This window comes from Giraffa tippelskirchi, chromosome 2, assembly GCF_054371585.1.
Source record: "Giraffa tippelskirchi isolate mGirTip1 chromosome 2, T2T-mGirTip1v1.2.pri, whole genome shotgun sequence".
In the NCBI taxonomy this organism is placed as follows: Eukaryota; Metazoa; Chordata; class Mammalia; order Artiodactyla; family Giraffidae; genus Giraffa; species Giraffa tippelskirchi.
This window is the reverse complement of record NC_137276.1, coordinates 51,286,329-51,304,713: the sequence shown is the minus strand read 5'-3', so window position 1 is coordinate 51,304,713 and position 18,385 is coordinate 51,286,329. Positions and strand designations below refer to the sequence as shown.

At 49.1% G+C, this 18,385-nt stretch overlaps 1 protein-coding gene across 2 annotated transcripts in view; it reads right to left on the bottom strand.

Moving 5' to 3' along the window:
- Positions 1-3,678: 3,678 nt before the first annotated feature.
- Positions 3,679-18,385, bottom strand: part of LOC145539702 (anthrax toxin receptor-like) — a 42,986-nt gene continuing 28,279 nt past the window's right edge. For both annotated transcript variants that reach the window (XM_081573703.1, XM_081573704.1), the window contains exons 10-17: positions 16,622-16,717; positions 13,702-13,771; positions 13,038-13,128; positions 11,886-12,080; positions 10,363-10,401; positions 9,138-9,221; positions 8,649-8,726; positions 3,679-3,999 (exon numbers count right to left, since the gene is read on the bottom strand). In XM_081573703.1, coding sequence (XP_081429829.1) covers positions 3,772-3,999; positions 8,649-8,726; positions 9,138-9,221; positions 10,363-10,401; positions 11,886-12,080; positions 13,038-13,128; positions 13,702-13,771; positions 16,622-16,717 — 881 coding nt within the window. In that variant the 3' untranslated portion in view covers positions 3,679-3,771. The remainder of the gene's footprint in view (positions 4,000-8,648; positions 8,727-9,137; positions 9,222-10,362; positions 10,402-11,885; positions 12,081-13,037; positions 13,129-13,701; positions 13,772-16,621; positions 16,718-18,385) is intronic.

The window sequence follows — 18,385 nt, the reverse complement described above, 5'->3', positions numbered from 1 at the left end:
GTCTCTATTGTGTTTTTTCCATGACTCTATTAACGTGTTTTGAAACTGATTTTTAAATTGGGCTAGTAAACAAACGTAATCCCTGAGCGCCATCTCCTGGAACAATTTACCACATCACACCAGCCTTCCGTCATTCTGGCCTCAACAAGGCACTGTGCACCAATGCCTGAAGGTACAGGACAGGAAGGCCCCTGGGGGGCAGGCAATGCCTATTAGCCTTCTGTGCCTTCTGTCCCAAGGTTAGGCTGCTGCTGGTTTAGGTCCAGTCTATTTCTGCATCAGCCCCCAGCTCTGCCCTACCCAGGGGGGCCACTTACAGCAACCCCCCTTCCCTTTATGGCCTCCTGCCTGCATGATGAACACTTCCTGTGACTGGCTATCTGTTCTTTGAGCCAGAGTTTGCTTCATCTTGGTCTTCTAGCCTCTAGAACTGCAGTAAAATAGATTTCAGTTGTTTAAGCCACTCAGTCTGTGGTACTTTATTACTGCAGCCCAAACAAATGAATACAATGGCTTTGCTGTTAACTGAATCCAGACTGCACTCCTAACCCTGTTTCTTGAACATAAGGGACTCCCTTCTCTACCTCTACTGCCCAAGGCAAGACCTGTTCTCCGACCATGGATCAAACTCATGCCCCTGCAGTGGGAAACTACTGGACTGCCAGGCAAGTCCTTCAGGAGCTTCAGTCTTTTTTTTCGGTTTTTTTCCCCTTAGATTTTTTTTTTTAACGTGAACCATGTTTTAAAGTCCTTATTGATCTTGTTGCAATATTGTTTCTGTCTTATGCTTTGGTTCTTTGGCTGGAAGACATATGGGATCTTAGCTCTCCAACCAGGGATGTTACCTGAACCCCTGCATTTGGAAGGTGAAGTTTGAACCATTGGACCTCCAAGGATGTCCCAGGAGCTTCAGTCTTGACACAAGATGGAAAAGAAGTTGACTTTGGCCACTTTTTTCCCCACTGCAAGCAACCAGGCAAATTGAAAAGCCTTGCTAGGAATGTGAAAAGGAAATCACAGAGAGAGAGAGAGCATGACAGTGAGTGGACATGTGTGTAGATGGCCCAGCACAATGCAGCGGGGAGCCCCTGGCAGAGCTAGAGAAACAGAGTTCCTTTCCAATGTCCTGACCACCTCTGTCTGCATCCTGGGTGCACTAGGAGTTCTGGTGCATAGAAAACAGGATGGGAGGACTGCTGTTAAGGCCATAGCTTTGCCAGGTATGCATGCTCCCTCATGGGTGCTTGCGCTTCTACTTGTGTGTTTGTGGAGGAGGTCTGCGGCTGGCCCTGGTCGGGTCTGGAGAGGCTCCTAGCTTCCAGAAGCTCAAGGCTTTGGTCCAAGCTTGGAGGTCCATCTGAGTCTACAGGGCTTGCTTTACAAGAAACCAAGAGGCATTCAGAAAATGTGCATATTTGGACTTTACTGGTGGCCCAGTGATTGAGACTCTGTGCTTCTAATGCAGGGGGTATGAGCTTAGTCCTTGGTAGGGGAACTAAGATACCACATGCCATGTGGTGTGGCCAAAATAAATAAAGTAAAATGAAACCTAATTAAAAAAAAGAGAAAACGTGCGTTTTTGTTGTCCTACTCTAAAATAAGGGAGAAGCATTGCCCAGTATATTTCTCTGGGTACAGGTCTCAGCTTGAGACAGCTCAGATATGAGGCCATTTTTCTAAAAATATTCTGCTTGCCCCCAGGACTCAGGCAGGAGGGGCACCTGGGACAAAAGGCTGCCCACCTACAAGTCAGGTATCAGCTAAGGGCTGCACCTCCTTTCTTCTTCACTAGGGTGAGGCACCTCTGGTTGATGTGAAACCAAAAAGATCCGATGAGATAGAATGAGGGAAGGTAGGGGGACAGAGAGGGCCCAGGAAGAGATGCCAAGGAAACTCCCGTTTCCTGCTGCCTGTTATTACCATGCACAGAAAGAAGTGTGGCCAGGGTTGGTGGATGTGGGTGGTGAGGTGTGGACTCATGCTCCTCCCAGATCTCCCCTGATCTAATGATCCAAAGTTATGACCACCTCCTTCTTCTGATCAGGGGTGAGGCGGGAGCGATGGGCTAAAAACGAGAAGGCTCTCAACATCCACTAATAAACAGACATGCTGATTTCAGCCAGGGTCACATTGGGCTCTTTATTAAATTACAGATACATTTCTCTGTGTAGAGTCACAGAGTCTCAGAGATGGGCATGTACTATATTACAGTTATACACGAACACATAGATACAATATAGGAGCACAGAGCCAATTTCAGAAATGTGTCCCTGACACTCTCAGGCCAGGACAATGCTCTTACCACTTACAAACAATCCAAAATATTCCACTTCTAAGGAAGAGATAAAATCTCTCTACAGGATTTGACATTATTTAAGTCTCCTTTCTGCCTAATTAAAAAAATTTCACACACTTGGTATCATGAGTACATTTTCTTTCTTTGAACACGGGGAAAATTATAGTGATTACTATCCCTCCACTTCAATCAATACAGATTAAAAACACAAACCTGACATATTTTTACCTATAGTTGTCATACAGATATTCAACTGAAAGGCACAAATATAACATTCAAGGAGATGGGAGTGAGGGTGGAAAGTATTTAATGTACTATCAATATGGATTAGACACAACTGATTGTGGTACTTCTAGGGTACTCCTCCTGAAGTGCTCCCGTACTCCTGTAGGCTGTGTGCATGGCCCTGGAACATCATACAGACACCCTGGGTGGTGGGGAGGACGCTGAATGCTAAAACATCTCTGTCGGGAGCACAGTTACTTCTATGTTTGGCAGATGGCGAATAGGGGAATTGAACTTCTCTAGGGAAATGGAGAGACTTCACACTCACACACATGTCCTCTAAAATTTCCCTGGGTCTAGGGCTTTCCTTGTAGCTCTGCTGATAAAGAATCCGCCTGCAGTGCGGGAGACCTGGGTTTGATCCCTGGGTTGGGAAGATTCCCCTGGAGAAGGGAACGGATACCCACTCCAGTATTCTGGCATGGAGAATTCCATGGACTCTATAGGACATGGGGTCACAAAGAGTCGGACACGACTGAGCGACTTTCATTATTCAGGGACCTCTGACTTAGGGACAGAGGATGAGATGGCTAGATGGCATCACCAACTTGGTGGACATGAGTTTGAGAATGCTCTGGGAGCATTGGTGATGGACAGGGAAGCCTGGCGTGCTGCAGTCCATGGGGTCACAAAGAGTCAGACACGGCTGAGTGACTGAACTGAACTGAAATGAGGGGCCTGTTAGTTTATCCAGGAAGAAAAGATGCACTTCCAGCTGGTGAACTGTAGAGGGCCTCATCTCTTTATGAGACATGATTGGAACATAAGCAACCACAAAATGGAAACCAGGAGCATGGAGTGAAGAAGATGAGAAATTCAAGTACTTCTCTCTGTGCCAGATTAGGGAATGAGACACAGGATTGTATTCATATTTTAAAGATCTTTTGGGCTTTGTTCAAAGAGCAGAATTTGACTAAAACCCCATCCCAGACCTTGGTGACAGATGAAGATCAGGTTTTGGGGACTGGGACTCATCATGTCTACATCCACAGGACATCAGGGTGCAATGTCCTGGCAGGACCAGTATAGATACTTCTCATACAGTGGAGTAGTGCTCACCAGGTAACAAACTCTGATTAGCAACAGATTCCAACACATTTTGACCGTAAACCAAGACTCAATATATATGTCTAATTCAGCAAGCAAGGGGCTCTTAATAATCTTGGGGTTTTGGTGCTTTAGAGCTTGGGCTATGGGGGCTGGAGTGACAAAGTGGCTCTGTTGACTGGCCAGGCAGGAGTACAGATGAACGGCTGCACTCTGGAGGGAGGCCTGGAGCACATGGGTGAGGAGTGTTGGTACCGTGAGCAGCAGTTGTTGATGGTAAAGCACTCCTGGCTGGGTTGAACGCAGACCTTAGGGCTGCAGTGCAATGGCGCACAGTGGGTCCTCACTAGGGCAAAATTGGCGCATCTTCCCTGCAGGAGACAAAAGAGAGAGAAGATCACTAGAAGCCACTGGAATTGGGGGCAGAAGGCTGCAGTTTCCCTGGGGCCTGCCAGGCTCCTTCTCTGACTCAAGCCTACCCTTCTCCTGCTGCCCAGAGCCCCTGATTCCCCTGCTGGGCCTGCCGGTCCCTATAGGTGCTCCATAAGCTGTACCGACTTCAGGCTTCGGTGGGCCTGCCATTCAAAGTCAAATGTTACCTTGAGCACCTGTGAGGCCCAGCCTTGGGACCCACTGTGCCCAAACCCTGTCTTGAGCCACACATGTCTCCAGCTGCCCATCCATTCTCACGTTCCTCTGCACCTACTGCCGGTCTAAGCCCTCAGCTCCTTTCCTAGGCTGACTCAAACACCTCCTCTCCCCTGGTCACCTGGTTCCACTGACCTTCTGCCACTTCCCATCAATCCAGGCCCTCATGGAATCCTCCTCCCCAAATTTCCTCTTCCTCAACTCACACCTTCAGTTGTGCTTCCTCACTGCCTGGAAAACCAGCCCCAGTACTCAGCCTGGTTCATCAGGCCATCAAATCCACAGGCTGTTGTGTGATCATAAGGGGGTGAGGGAGGGGACTGGGGGCTGAGAGGAGTCTCCTTCTCCTCTGGTTTTCTATTAATGAAGAGATCTAAGCCGGTGACCAATTACTTCCTATATTAACTCAGCTGCTCCACAGTGAAGGAATGTTTCTTGAAGCGATTGGCAAATGATTGATTAAACCCTAATCTCCAGTGCTTTGGAGCTTTGGCTCCATTTCTGGATTTCCTGTTTATTACAGAGGGAAGTGTGTGTGTGTGCATGTGTGTGTGTGAGAGAGTCTATGGGTCTATGTGTGTGTGCATGCACGTGTGCATGTGAGTGTGTGAGAGAGTCTGCGTGTGTGTGAGAGAGAGGAGTTGGGAGGGGATGAGGGTTGCTGAGAATGGGGAAGCAGGCTGCCATCACTGTCCCAAAGTTATGATCTGAGACTTTCATAAAGGTCACTGTCTTGAACAACTTTCAAGCTGGGACTTCCTGGAGGGCAGAAGTGCTGCCCCAGCTTTATCACACATGTCTTAATGTTCCCTTTGTGCGTGGCATTGAAACATAGGAACTCAGGAACTCCTTGGCCATGAATGCATCCTACAGCCTCTCTGTAGCTCTAATCATTCCCAGGACAACTGTTTACAGTATATATTTACACGTTTGTATTTAGAGGAGGTCTGCAAGCAATATAGTATGAAAATAAGAAATTAATATTCATAATTGTTTGCACATCTAACACACTGCACAGAGGAAAGAAGGCCTTTCTAGTTCTTTCCCAGTCACTGTGACAGCAGGTTATAGGAGCTGTGGCCTGGACTTGAAAGTGAGTCTCCCTAGGATCATTCACAGCCCTGCTGCACCCCTACGCAACCCTGTCAGGTTGAACCCATCACAAAGCATCAGAACCTTGGTTTCTTCAGCTTCAAAATGCAGAGCAGTGATCACCTGGCAGGACAGAGAGCCGGCCAAGTGTGGGGTGAGGTCTGGGCCTTGGGCTGTGAATACTGGCTTCATGGCTGTGCAGCTGGGCAGGTGTATAAGGGGTCAGCTTCCTCCCCGGTAGAGTGTTGGGAGGATGAAAAGACTGAGCTTGTATGAAGTACTCACTGTCTGGCAATCCCTACTCTGTATAAATGGCCGCTGTTGTGGGAATGAATGAGATCCTTGTGTAAAAGGTCTTGAGTGAGTCATACTCTCTGTAGACAGTTATGTCACTGCCAGCATCATATTCAGTGAGAAGTGGAAGGTTTCCTATTTTTAGTCTATTTTCCTGATGTGTCTAGCAGAACTGATTTCCATGAACTGAATGGGCTGACCTGGGAAAGTCAGAGAACAAAGAGAATCAGGACCTCCAATGTGGGTTTGACTCAAGGCTAAGAAAGTAAACTGAGCCTTGCTGCATCATTCTATTATGTATGCAGGAGAGATGGTCTGGAAGGGACCATTATCAGATTTCCTCTGGGAATTAGAAGGCAGTGGGGCAGAGAAAGATGGTCATTTCACAGAAGGTTACAATAAACAAGAATGATTGCTTCTGTTACAAAAACACTGAGGTTTTTTTGTAAACTGAACCTTGGAGAATTTTCTGCATTGTATTGTGCTGAAGTGCAGAAACATCTAGATTCACTGAAATAAGCAGCTGGCTGAGGTTTTAGAAGGCAGTAGTTCCTACAAGGTCATCCCCAGAGTCCACTGTTCTCTTTCTGAGCATGTTCACATACACAGGCCTGACTGCATTTCCAGCCCAGGTTGAGGAGTTTGGAAACAACTGATTGGCGGAGAGAGAGGCTATACATCTGTGTTGCTGGGAACTGACTCCCCTGAGGCTTGTTTTTCAGCACAGTCTGGTGAAGAGGGCCTGGGCGAGGTTCTGTCTGAGCAGAGCTCCTGGGAGGGGGTACAGGGCACATGGGGTGGTCAGCAGTGAGAGGACGAAAGGCTTATGTCTGTCCTTGGAAGGACATCTGTTTGATACTCTTAATCCCCCTGCCTGGGCTGAGCTGGGGCAGGCTGAGATCCCCAAGTGCAGTCTTGACATGTTCCCACTGAGATATGCCCTCTCCTCCAGCTCCAGAACTCCTCTCACTGAGGGGACCTATGGTTTAGGTAGGACAAACACGAGGCCACTCCTGCATAATATGTCCCTGAATAGGGTGTCTCCTGTTATACATTCAGGGTAGGGATTAGGAGCTGATACTGGCCTGCAGAGATGGTAGGCTCCCAGTTGACACCCCATCACTTAGACTATGATTCACTTTAAGGCCTAGGACCAGAACACTGAAACCTTCAAGAAAGGAATCAGGACTCCTGCACCCACTGGAATACTGGAGGTATCCACAGATATCCTAAACACTCAGGGCCCCAGGACTATGGTTGGGAGGGATAAGGTCAAATGGGAGGGGGGCAGAGGAATGGGAGGGGTCACATCCACCAGGCACAGTCATGGGCTCCCAGCCCCTCTCAGGATGAGCAGGGTTGATTTCAGCCAGCTCTGGCTGTTGCCACTTACTCTCTGGGTGACCTTGGCAACTTCCCTGATCTCTCAGGCCTCTGTTTTGCATCCGGGAAACACACAGATCACCGTGAACCCAGAGAGACTAACGGGCAAACTTGAGAGCTGGTGTTGCAGGGGCCTATCAGAGCCCTGAGTGGATATAAGAGTTTACTAATCCACCACTCTGCCATCCCAACATGAGCTTCAAAGAGCAGCCCTGGGACTGTGATCATTTCAGAGACCTGTTCTCTGGGCAGGAAGGCTACATCTGGTGTTTTCCCATCTGGTGTCTTGTCTCTGTCTTTCCTGCTCTCGACTGAACATCTCTGGATGGTTGTCTCTACTGTTCAAGGCATAATGCTGGCATGGGGCTCTCATGACCATAATGAGGCTGTGGTTCTGGGGAGAGGCTCCAGGAGACTCAGGTAGAGAATGGGGCTTCCAGGCAAGCAAACCTGGGACTGAGAGCCATAGGAACTCTGGCACCTCTGTCAACAGATAATGTCTCTGCTGGGTGTGAGCAGTGCCTCAGATGTGTCAATAGCAGTGTCCAGAGGCTTTCTGGCCTGTCTACAGCTTTCAAACACCCAAGTGCCCAGTCACCAAGAGCCAGTGTTTGACTCAGGGAAGGTGACCAATGCAGCCCTCATTAAAGACTCGGGGTCCACAATGTCCTCCAGGCCCCTGGTCTGGTCTGTAGAAAGGGTCTGAGTTTGGAACGGCCAGGCAAATGATTTCCAGGCAAACCATTGCCCTCCCTGGGCCCTAGGGAGCCAAGTAGGGCCACCTCGGGTGGCTTGTGGGTAAGCACCATGAGATCATGATGCTGACCCCAAATGAGGGCCAGAGCAGTGAGAAGGGTAGAGCCAGGCTCAGAATCCAAATCTAACCATGTTCCTCCCAGCGTTTGTGACCTCAGTCAGTCACTCAGCCTCTCTGTGGGTCAGTATAGCTGGGATAATAGTAGTATCTACCTGTACAGTTATTGGGAGGATTAAAGCAATGAAAACATGTAAAGTTTTTAGTTGAGCAGCTGACCCACAGAAAAAACACAGTGCAATTACCCAGCATTATTGCTACATTCTAAGGATGACACCTGGAACAATTTGGCTTCTCCCCATTGTCACAGGGAGTGACACAGGAGGTCGCCTTTGCTACTTGCTAAATGCAGTCAGTGATGGCCAGACAACATTGGGGAGGGGGTGTCCCCATATGCCACCATTGCTGGCACTTGAGTGACCAGTTCAGGAAGATCTCATGGGTAGGGGGCAGCTAGCAGATCTCAGGGGTGAGTGAGTTGTGGAGAGGGACAATTGATGGGAGGCAAATAGGCCTCTCCAGATCTTTTTACTTAGGATTGGAAGTTCTGGGCACAGTTTTGAGAAGAAAGGTCCTGACATCCTTGAGATGAGGACACAGAGGAAATGCCTGGGTGCCATGTGGAGAATCGCCTGGAGGCTCATGAGCTCCAGGTCTCCACTTCTTGGGCGTTCCTCCTGGCAGATACCCAGACGGGACAGGGTTCTCTGACCCACAGTCTCAGGGGGCAATGATGAAGGGAAAAACCAAGATCACAACCCATGGGGAGCATCCCTGTGCCCTGCTTACCGTGTCTCTGGTTGGACACCACATTACTGACATCTGATTGCAGCGCTGAACAAATTCACACAAGCTATCCAGTTTTCCCTGAAAAGCAGATGTGGTTGTGAGGAAGCTACAGGACTAGATGCTCTAGAGGGATAGTGTCTCCTCTTACTTGAAATTGCCCGTCAGGGCTCCATCCTCACCAATTCCCTGAAACAGTACTGAACTGCCCTTTGGGGGCACCCAACAATATCCTGAACTTGGACCCATCCCAAAGGAGAAACTCTGGTAGTGATGGGAACATGAGCCCTTGTACTTTTCGGCTTCCCCTGGGCAACTAGGTTTGGGACGCTGTTGGCTTTTCTCTAGTACTAAGTGAGCGTAGTCCAGTGCCCATAGCTCGTTTCTACTCAAGCCATGCCTAATGGATCCAGACTTGTGCATGAACCAGCTATCCTCATCTCCTGCTCCCCAGCCTTGGAGTCATTACTCCTTCCCGAGGGCCCTTCTCACCTCCATTCGTTTCATTCCCCCTCCTTGGCACCCACAAGGGACAATCACTGTGGGGCATGGCATTTGGCATGTCTCCTCTGGCTCCTAGGAAGAGAAAACACCATGTTCTTGTCTGGCAGCTCCTGGGTGCAGACACATGACATCTGTTGCCCTGGCACCTGTCAAGTATTGGTCACTCAGCAAATGTTTGTTGGAGAATCAAGGACAAATGAGCAGCACCTGGCACAGGAAGAGAGTCGTCTCCATGTGAAAACATACAAACTCCATTTGTTTTAAAGATGGCTCGTCTCTAAACATCAGCAAACTCTATCCTGATTCCTTGATTCACAGAGGGCACCCCTGTAGGAGAGGCTGGGTGCAAGGCTGTGCCATGTGATGGAGGCTGTCAGGGGTGCAGCAGTAGCAGGTGACAGGGCTGCATTCACCCGCCTCTGGAAGATCCAGCCTCTCCAGGCCTCACTGCAGCCAGTGTCGATGCCAGCCTTGCAGAGACCCTGTTTGCCGCTATATATCAGACCCAGGTCCCCCTGTCTTGGGACATTTGGTGCTCCTGCTCTAACTACCTCTTATGGGCCCTGGTTTGGGTCCCCACTCTGGTGGGTCAGTCATAGCCTCCCCACCTGACTTTGGCACCTTTGCTCACCTTGACTCACCTCTCTCACAGCTCAATGCCAGATAAGACTCCCGCTTCCCTCCTCAGTCCCCAAGTCCCCAAAGGCCAACCCCACCAAGGCCCTTAACCTGAAGTGAGCCAGGGATGAAGAACAAGGAAACGGAGTACCAACATGCATCAGAGATCAGGGAGGGGGTCCAGGTCCCCGAAACCTGAGGATCCTTTTCCAAAAACTCACCTGAGTCCTGGAAGGACCATCCTACAAACAGTCCTTTGGGAACTGACAAAAACTCCATTGATTCCAGGAAGGATCATAGCTATTCCTGAGACAGGCTACCCCACATGCTGATCCAGTGCTAAAGGCCCTGGATCAGACCATTTTGGGGGTTGGGGAATGGTGTTCTCTGGGTGACATTTTATGAGTCTACTTCTTCATCAGCATCCCTCCCTTCCCCCTGTCACCTCTCATTCTACCAGTTCTCTCTGTCCAGATAGGTGAGAGATGGAGGGGTAGAGGAGGACATCTCCCCATATACATCTGGGGGCCTCTCTGTGTAGGGCATTGTGTGCAATGGGTGTGCTCTCAACATCAGGACCAAACACATCACTTACCCTTTCTGGATTCAGCTCTGGTGGTGGCTCCTTGATGGTCTACAAGGGAAGTGATCAAAATTGAAGTCGTCAAAGTTTAGTGCCCATAAAACTTATCTCTACTGAACTGATGCGTTCTGGGGTAAAGTCTTTGCAGCATGAATTGGCTTCCCTCAAGTCTCACACCCCAAGCTGGGTGTCACAGCTCCCTCCCTAATGACTTTTCACCTCCATCCATCTTTTCCTGCTTACTTGGTACTCACAACAAGGGATAGTCACTGTGGTTAAAATCGTGGGTTAGAAGGCACGTGGAGGGCTCTGGCTCAGCCACGCAGATAGGAGGGGACGCTGCTCAGTAGCAATAGGGAGGCAGAAAACGGGTTTTGGGGTGTCAACCTTGGTGTCTACTGTCTGTAGGTCTACAACCAACAGGCTCCACCTCCCTGGGTCTCAGGCTCCTCAGTTATCAAAGGGGAATCAATACCTCCATGTATCGTTAAGTGGGAGACAGACAGACTAAGGTTCCTGGTCCCTGGTAGAGGCTGTACATGGGAGTTTTCATCAGCAGCCCTGACATCATATGAAGACAAGAGAACACTCACCACATCCCTTTCACCTCCCCTCTTCTCCTATCCCCCTGCAGCCCTCCTTGCCTCCCAGCCCTCAGGGATGACTGTCCACCTCCCTCTCTCTTCCCCATACTTTCTCTCCTCACTTCTTGCCCTTTGCAGAAATCTGACCTGCTGGTTTCTATGCTGCTTTGTTTATCCTTTCTCAGCTCTGCTTTTTCCCTCTTCTTCACTCAGCTCTGTCCTGTGCCCTTGCAAATCAAACTGGCCAGTCACTCTACCTCCCCTCCCTTCCCAGGGCCAGTCTCTATTCTTTTCATTATCAGGGCACCTGCCACACAGTCTGAAGGTAATATTTACCTTCAATGCCCCCCAGGTACCTACACCAGGCCAGACACTAGACAATGAGCTCCTATGGGCAAAGGTGGTGGGTACTTCATTCCTGCCCCTCTGTGCACAGCATAGGGTCCTGCATATCCTGGTGACTTCGTGACTGATGAAGGAGTGACAAAAGGTACCAGAGATGGGCAGGGATCCATGCTGTTTTCAAAGGCATAGCCACCTCTGAGGTTAGCATCCTCCAGGCCAGCATCCTTCTCCCTTTGGGCTATCAGTGCCCATGCAGACCCCTCTTCTTCCCCCAACAGCAGAGACTTCTGGGGCTTTGATCTACCTGAGTCTTTCTGCTGTAGGGCAGCATGGGTCTCAGGGGATCTGGGGTCTCTTCTTTTCAGGGGCCAGACAACCCATAGGCCACCTCTATGTGAAGATAGAAGCATGAGGCAGGTAGCCCCCTAGAAGCTCTGACTGTCTATGTCCAGGAGGGGAGGACAGAGTCTGTGTCTTGTTTGCTGGTATGAGGGCCCTGGAGCTGATGGGAACCTGCCCACAGGCAGGATCTGAAGCAGGCCCATGCTTGGTCCCTCAGGGGTTGGTTAGGGCTGGACACAGGCTGTGTAGGCAGGGTTCACTCACCCTCTTGTGGCATAGCCACCAGATGCACCAGAACATCAGGGACAATAGGAGCAGGGCTGGGATGAGTGCAAAGAAGTAGAGAGGGTTGACATAGGGGATGATTTGTGCAGGTGGTGAGGGTGGCGTCTCTGGAGGCTGCTGGGCAGCTGGTGAGGGAGCTGGTGGGGTAGTTGTCTCTTCAGCTGGCCCCCCTGCCTACAGAAAAAACACATGGCAGAGTCCTGGCATGGACCAGGCGCCTACCACTTGGATCCCACACCAGTCCACCTTGTCCTCCCATGCCCCTTTCTGCTTGTTTGCCCAACTTGAGGAAACAGGTTCTAGGAGATCACAGCTGGTACCCTGTGGAGCCCTGGGCCACAGACCCCACTGCTGGCCCTGTCCAGAGGCTCTCCCCAGAGCCCTCTTGCGGAAACCCAGTCCTCCAGGGAGTGACAGCACAGCCCTCACTGCCTGCGTTGGCTGAGAGCACTGGAGTTTTGTGAGGACCACAGAAAGCTGATACACAGATGGGAGAGAGGTGGGGGTGTGAGAGCAGAGGCAGGGCACCCTGAACACCTATCCACAGCCTCACTCTCCTACTTCCTAGCTCTGCAACCTCAGGCAAAGCTAGCTGGGTATGGCCACAGCTGCTCCACCCTCCAGACCCATGTGCCTGGAACCCAGATTTGGAGGGCTTGGGGGTCCCACAGGTCCTGGACTCTGTCTCCTACTACACAGTGTCCCAATCTCTCCCACTCATCCCAGTTGGAATCCAAGATGGAGCCTCGAGGTCCCCACCACAAGGCTCAGCCCAGGGAAGGTGGCAAGATAGGTCCAGGCTGGGCAGAGCCTCAGCATCATTTCTGGAGTCTGCTTATTGGTCCCTTTCATGTGCCTTCAATGACATTTGGTTCACAGAGAGAGCAAAGGTTTGCAAGGCCTGGACAATAAGGCATACCCCAGGTCCTCTTTTTAGTAGCCCTCCTATGGCACTGCCCAAGTCTGATGGGAGTTCAGCACACAGATGTAGGGTTAAGGGCTCTGAGCTACCTGTGAGATGATGCTGGAGGCGCATCAGGCTATCTGCTGGACCTGCCCGAGGTGTTGTTGCCTTCACTTGCCTCCCCAGGGTTCAGGGTGTCAGGACAGCCTTAGCTGCCAGAGCCTTACCCTGGAACTCGCACAGTCCTTGCTGGTGAGGCTGACATTGTTGTTGATGAAGCTGATACCATTGTTCAGGCTAATTTCAAGGGAGATATCCCTAAAGCACAGATAGGGTAGACAGTGACAACCAGGTCAGACAGAAATAATTCTTATACTTGGCTCAAACTGTAGCTCATAATCTCCTCACTGTAATGACTTTGAAAATCAGGCATTCAGGGATATCAGAGAGCAGACAGCATGGGTAAGGAGAGTGCATCCCAAAGTATTACGAGGTCATCTTCTGCAATGAAGTCTGACGAGGCAGTGAGGATCCCTGAATGAGGTCAGATGTCCTTGTGGCCATAAGCTAAGTGACCAGGGATGGTGGCATGGTGTCACCATTCCAACTCCTCTGTCAGTACAGCATGGGAGTTTAGCTCCAAAAGGCTGCCCAGAGCAAAGGTACCATCCATCATTGGGGCACATCATCTCCTGCATCCTGCCCTCCTCACCAGAGCCTGGGTTGCAGATCACTGAGCACCTCAGGGACTGTCAACCAGGGCAGGTGTGGAGGATGCACACAGTCCTCCTGGAGACATTACTCTGTTGCCCCAGTAGAGGTGGATTCTGAAGCCCTTTACACATCATGGTGGGAAAAACTGCCCACTTGGCCCCTGGTTTGGGCACTTACTCATCTGGATTCTCTATCTTTACTCCTGGGCATATCATACTGGTATCTTTCACAGAGATGGCTTTTTCATCTGGAACACAATCACACGAGAAGAATGTCAACGGACTTATCCATCCATCCACCCACCCCTCCCCTTCTGCCTGTCCTTGGCAAGCAGAGCTACCACTCTCTGGCAGAAGCAGCTTCTCTTCTCTGCCTTTTTCTGACACCTACCATGCACCAGGCACTGTTCAGGGCTTGGGCTCTGGTGTTTAATGGGAACAAGGCAGGCAGAAGCCTTGCTCTCAAGGGCCTGACGTTTGTGGGACCGGAGAGGGAGTCAGACAATAAAGTAACAAACAATGGACAAAATGAATGCCAGAGTGAAAAGTGCCATGATGTCAAAAAACAAGGGAAGGGGTAGGGAAAGGAAGGGAAGGGACAGCTGCAAAGATTCAGCACAGCCAAAAATAAATAAATAAAATTATAATTGAACTGAAGGTTTCCCTTTACATTCCTAATTTGTTAATGTTTTTATAGCCTCCTTTTAACTTAGGGACATTTTTTTTTAATCAACTGATGAAGAAGCATGTCTCATGAAGAGTATGTCTCATGAAGAAGCATCTGTGTGACTCTCAATACTTTCTCCAATTCCACTTCAGCTTTTCTTCTGTCATTCAGAAAAATTAGATTTATGAAGCTGTATTTGAGCTGTTACAGGCACTTATCTATGGGTTTGGGATCAGGGGTAATATTTCATTCTTTACTTTTTCGTATTTTCCTGTTTCCTACTATGTAGCATTGTTATAATTAGCAATTTCTAACGTATTTTTTTATTGTTTTTATCTTTTTTTTTTTTTTTGCCACAGGTAAGGGCTCTTCCCTAAAGAATTGTTCATTTCCACATGGAAAACTTTTTGGACCTAACTCAACTGTCAGATTAGCTATGAACTTCAGACAGTGCGAGTCCTTCATTGGGACTGAAAATAAAAACTAACTGCCCAGTATGGTTAGGGGAAAGGATTTGCATCTAAAGGATAAGATGGTTGGGATTACTGTGAGCAATTTAATTTCCATAGGCTGTTCACAATCCTGAACAGGAAGAGGGGGATGATGGCAGGCACTCCACATATTGAGGGCCCAGACAAGCATGGCTGATTGTAAAGCAGGTTTCAACCCAACATTAACTGGTTAACTAAATACTTGCCACATTTAGAGAACTTTTTGAAACATAAAACCTTTACATACTAGTGACAAGCAATGTAAAGCTTACAGAAACCTTGGTTAAATTTTTTCTTTTTTATGTTTCTTTATTTTTTTTTTTTTTTTAATAAATTTATTTATTTTAGTTGGGGGCTAATTACTTTACAATATTGTAATTTATGTTTCTTTATATTTTCTAAACTTTTGTCCTGTGTTTTAATCAGAGGCAAACATAATTAAAAGGAAGAAAATCAATCCTCATCAGTGCATCAGGGCTCCTGGCAGTAAACAGCATGGTGCTGCCACTTCTGATCAGCCTCGACTATGTGCAGTGAAGTGGTCAGTGGAGGAGCCCAGGACTGTAGGATGGGCTGTCATGTGGGAGAACCTGGTCCCAGTCCATTCCAGAGAAGTGATGTCTAGAAAGCGATACAGCCATGGACCACAGAGGAACATCTGAACACATTTCCTGAAAGATAGGCTGTGTCCCACCTTCCTCAAGAAAGGTCATTTCAGTGAGGTGGAAGGCCCAGAGGAGGCAATTATAAGAACCAGCTGTGACCTTGGGCATGCTCTTAAATTGACCCTGACTCTGGTTTCAGACCTATACAAGGGAATAACAATAGGTGTCTTTTGAGAATTAATTAAAATAGTCCATGTAAGGCACTGAGCACATTAGCCAATGTGCTCAATAAATAATTCTCCATGCAAATAATTTACTGACTCTTAATCACTCCCAAGAAACTGCAAACCATGGGAAATCTAACTCCCTGAGACCATCTACACATTTTGTGGTGTGAGCAGTTAGCAATGGAAGAACCCTGCCCATCCCAAGCATCCATGGAAGAAGAAGAGATGGCCCAGAAGTGCTAAGGGAGAGGACTTGCTCTGGGTTTACCAGATGGCCCTTGAATGAGGAGTCATTGAACATAATGTATCAAATCAATGTATCAGTGAGATAACTTGGAGACCTGAGGAGGAAGAGGAAGTCCAACTGTTCCCAGGCACTCTCTGGGGGAGATCAGACCCACTTCAGTGATGAGGACATATCTCCTACCTCATCTGTGTGCTTCCTCAGATCTCTCCCCCATCGTGGAGGAACCCCTAGTGCCTGAATATTTCCAAATAGTACCTTATGTACACGATAAGGCTTAGTTGTGCACCTACCATACAAATGGCCCCATTTTATAATATGGATAATAGAGACTGAGAACAGAACACTCATTAGGTCAAGATCACACATGTAAAGTGGGCCTGAGCCAGAATTCCAGGGTCCAGGCCTGGCGATTGGCATCTGCTCTCAATACCAGGTGGCTCCACCCTCCTGGGAGAGCTCAGTGCCCCTGGCACAGATTCAGGGCCCTGGGGGTGCCATCACTTCCCACCAGAAGAGTTGTGAGTTTCAAGTACTTGTCTCTCAAGGGAAGTGAGGGCCAAGGAAAGTGTGGGGGGAGTGCAGCAGTAAGGGAAGACCCAGCATCCCAAGCCCAGCCTCTGCAAGGGTAAGCTCTGAGCCAAGATGTTCTTGATGTGCTGGAGTTGAGATCTTCCAGACTGAGATGAAGTGCAAGGTGGCCAGTCTTACCAGCCAGGTCGCTCCTTCCATTGTCCATGTTGCCTCCATACTCACAGTGTCTGCAGTGAATGGTCAGCAAAGGCTTTGATGGCTTAGCTGGCTAAGGGAATGCAGTGTGGTGTGGGAAGCGTGTCACTTGGTGGCACTGAGGGGGCTACTTACCAATTTGCTTGTCTTTGAATTTAAATCTACAAATAACTTCATCCTCATACTTTGCATTATGAAAACCTTTTCCAGAAACTGTCAATTCATATTCATCTGCAAGGGCAACACCCAAAGGTCTGTTATTAGGAGAGTGCTGACTTCCTTCTGATCTTACAGTTATGACAGGCCACACTATAACTGAATTCCCAGGGATTCCGATAAGGAAGCAGCTATGTCTGAACCAATATCTGGGCACACACTGGGTCTCACCTGGTATCACAAAGGGTAAAACTGAGATACCTGGGCCTTGAGCACTTGTGGGCCTCTCATTGCCACCTTTGATCCATCAAGCTCATTGAAGGCACCCTGTCTGCTACCCTCCACGGGGCAAACCCAGCCACAGGTTTCTGACTTTGAAGTCCCAAGGTCTTCCCTAAGAGGTGAAGGCAAGTGTTCCTTACCAGGCCTTCCCTTACATTAATGACCCAGAAACAAGATAATGCAGGCTGATGACATTCCTGACCCTTGTTTGAGCTGAGCACACAAGACTAAGTTCTTGTGGGCCTTTCTCACACTCAGGGGTCTGTTCCTCCTCATTGTGATTCTCTGTGCTGATGGCAGGCTGGATACCCTAGGAGCAGGACCAGGACCTGGGTAAAGCAGGACCAAGAAAGGAGGCGAGGCACAGGAGAATCACCCATGGAGGGTGAAATCCTGTCTCAGCTGTGGTTCTGAAATCTGCAATGACTGCTCTTCACCTCCCTCTTCCTGCCGCTTCATGTGCCTCACACAATGCCCCCAGGGATTTACCAAGCATTACCTTCTGTTAGGGTGGGAGACTTTGATTTGCTAAAGTGTAGTTCTGGGCCAGAGAAGGCAATGGCACCCCACTTCAGTACTCTTGCCTGGAAAATCCCATGGACGGAGGAGCCTGGTAGGCTACAGTCCATGGGGTCGCTAAGAGTCAGACACGACTGAGCGACTTCACTTTCACTTTTCCCTTTCATGCACTGGAGAAGGAAATGGCAACCCACTCCAGTATTCTTGCCTGGAGAATCCCAGGGACGGCGGACCCTGGTGGGCTGCCGTCTATAGGGTCACACAGAGTCAGACACGACTGAAGCAACTTAGCAGCAGCAGCAGCAGCAGTTCTGGGCCATAGCCCTAGCCAGGCTGCCAGGTCCCCACTGGTGCTTCCTGGCAACTGAAATACTAACGGATCCAGAGAAGGCAGCCAGTGGGCCTGGCTCCTGGGGAGTAGGCCAGGATAAATGCAGGTCTTCCAGCTACAAGCCTAATGTCAGTAGCCTCCACCCCTGTTCTCCTAGTTAAGATCATTAATTGCCCAAGATCAATTAGCTTGAGGAATATTCCTCAGAAATGTCAGCACAGCTTTGGATCTGACAGTCCTGATTCCTTCAAGTATTGCTGTAGTCCCTGTCAGATCAAGGTGAAGTTTGTGAATTCTCTGCTTTGAGAAAATTAGATTCTTGGGCTGTGGGCTGAAGCTGTCCTGCTGACATGTTTTTATAGGCTTTCAAGTCTTTTCAAGAAAATGGGAGTCCATGTTTAAAATCTGAACATTTTCTCTACTAATCCAGATTCCTAGCATTCTTGGAAAGTGGGAACACTTGGCATGAATGGGTTTGTATTTCTGCATGTCAACCACTGACTGGGCCAGAGGCCACTGCCCTCTCAGAGAGGGAAGCTCTCCAGTGGCCAAGTACTTGCCCCTAACACTATTGACCATCATCCTTGGCTTGGCCTTGGTCCACTCCTCTT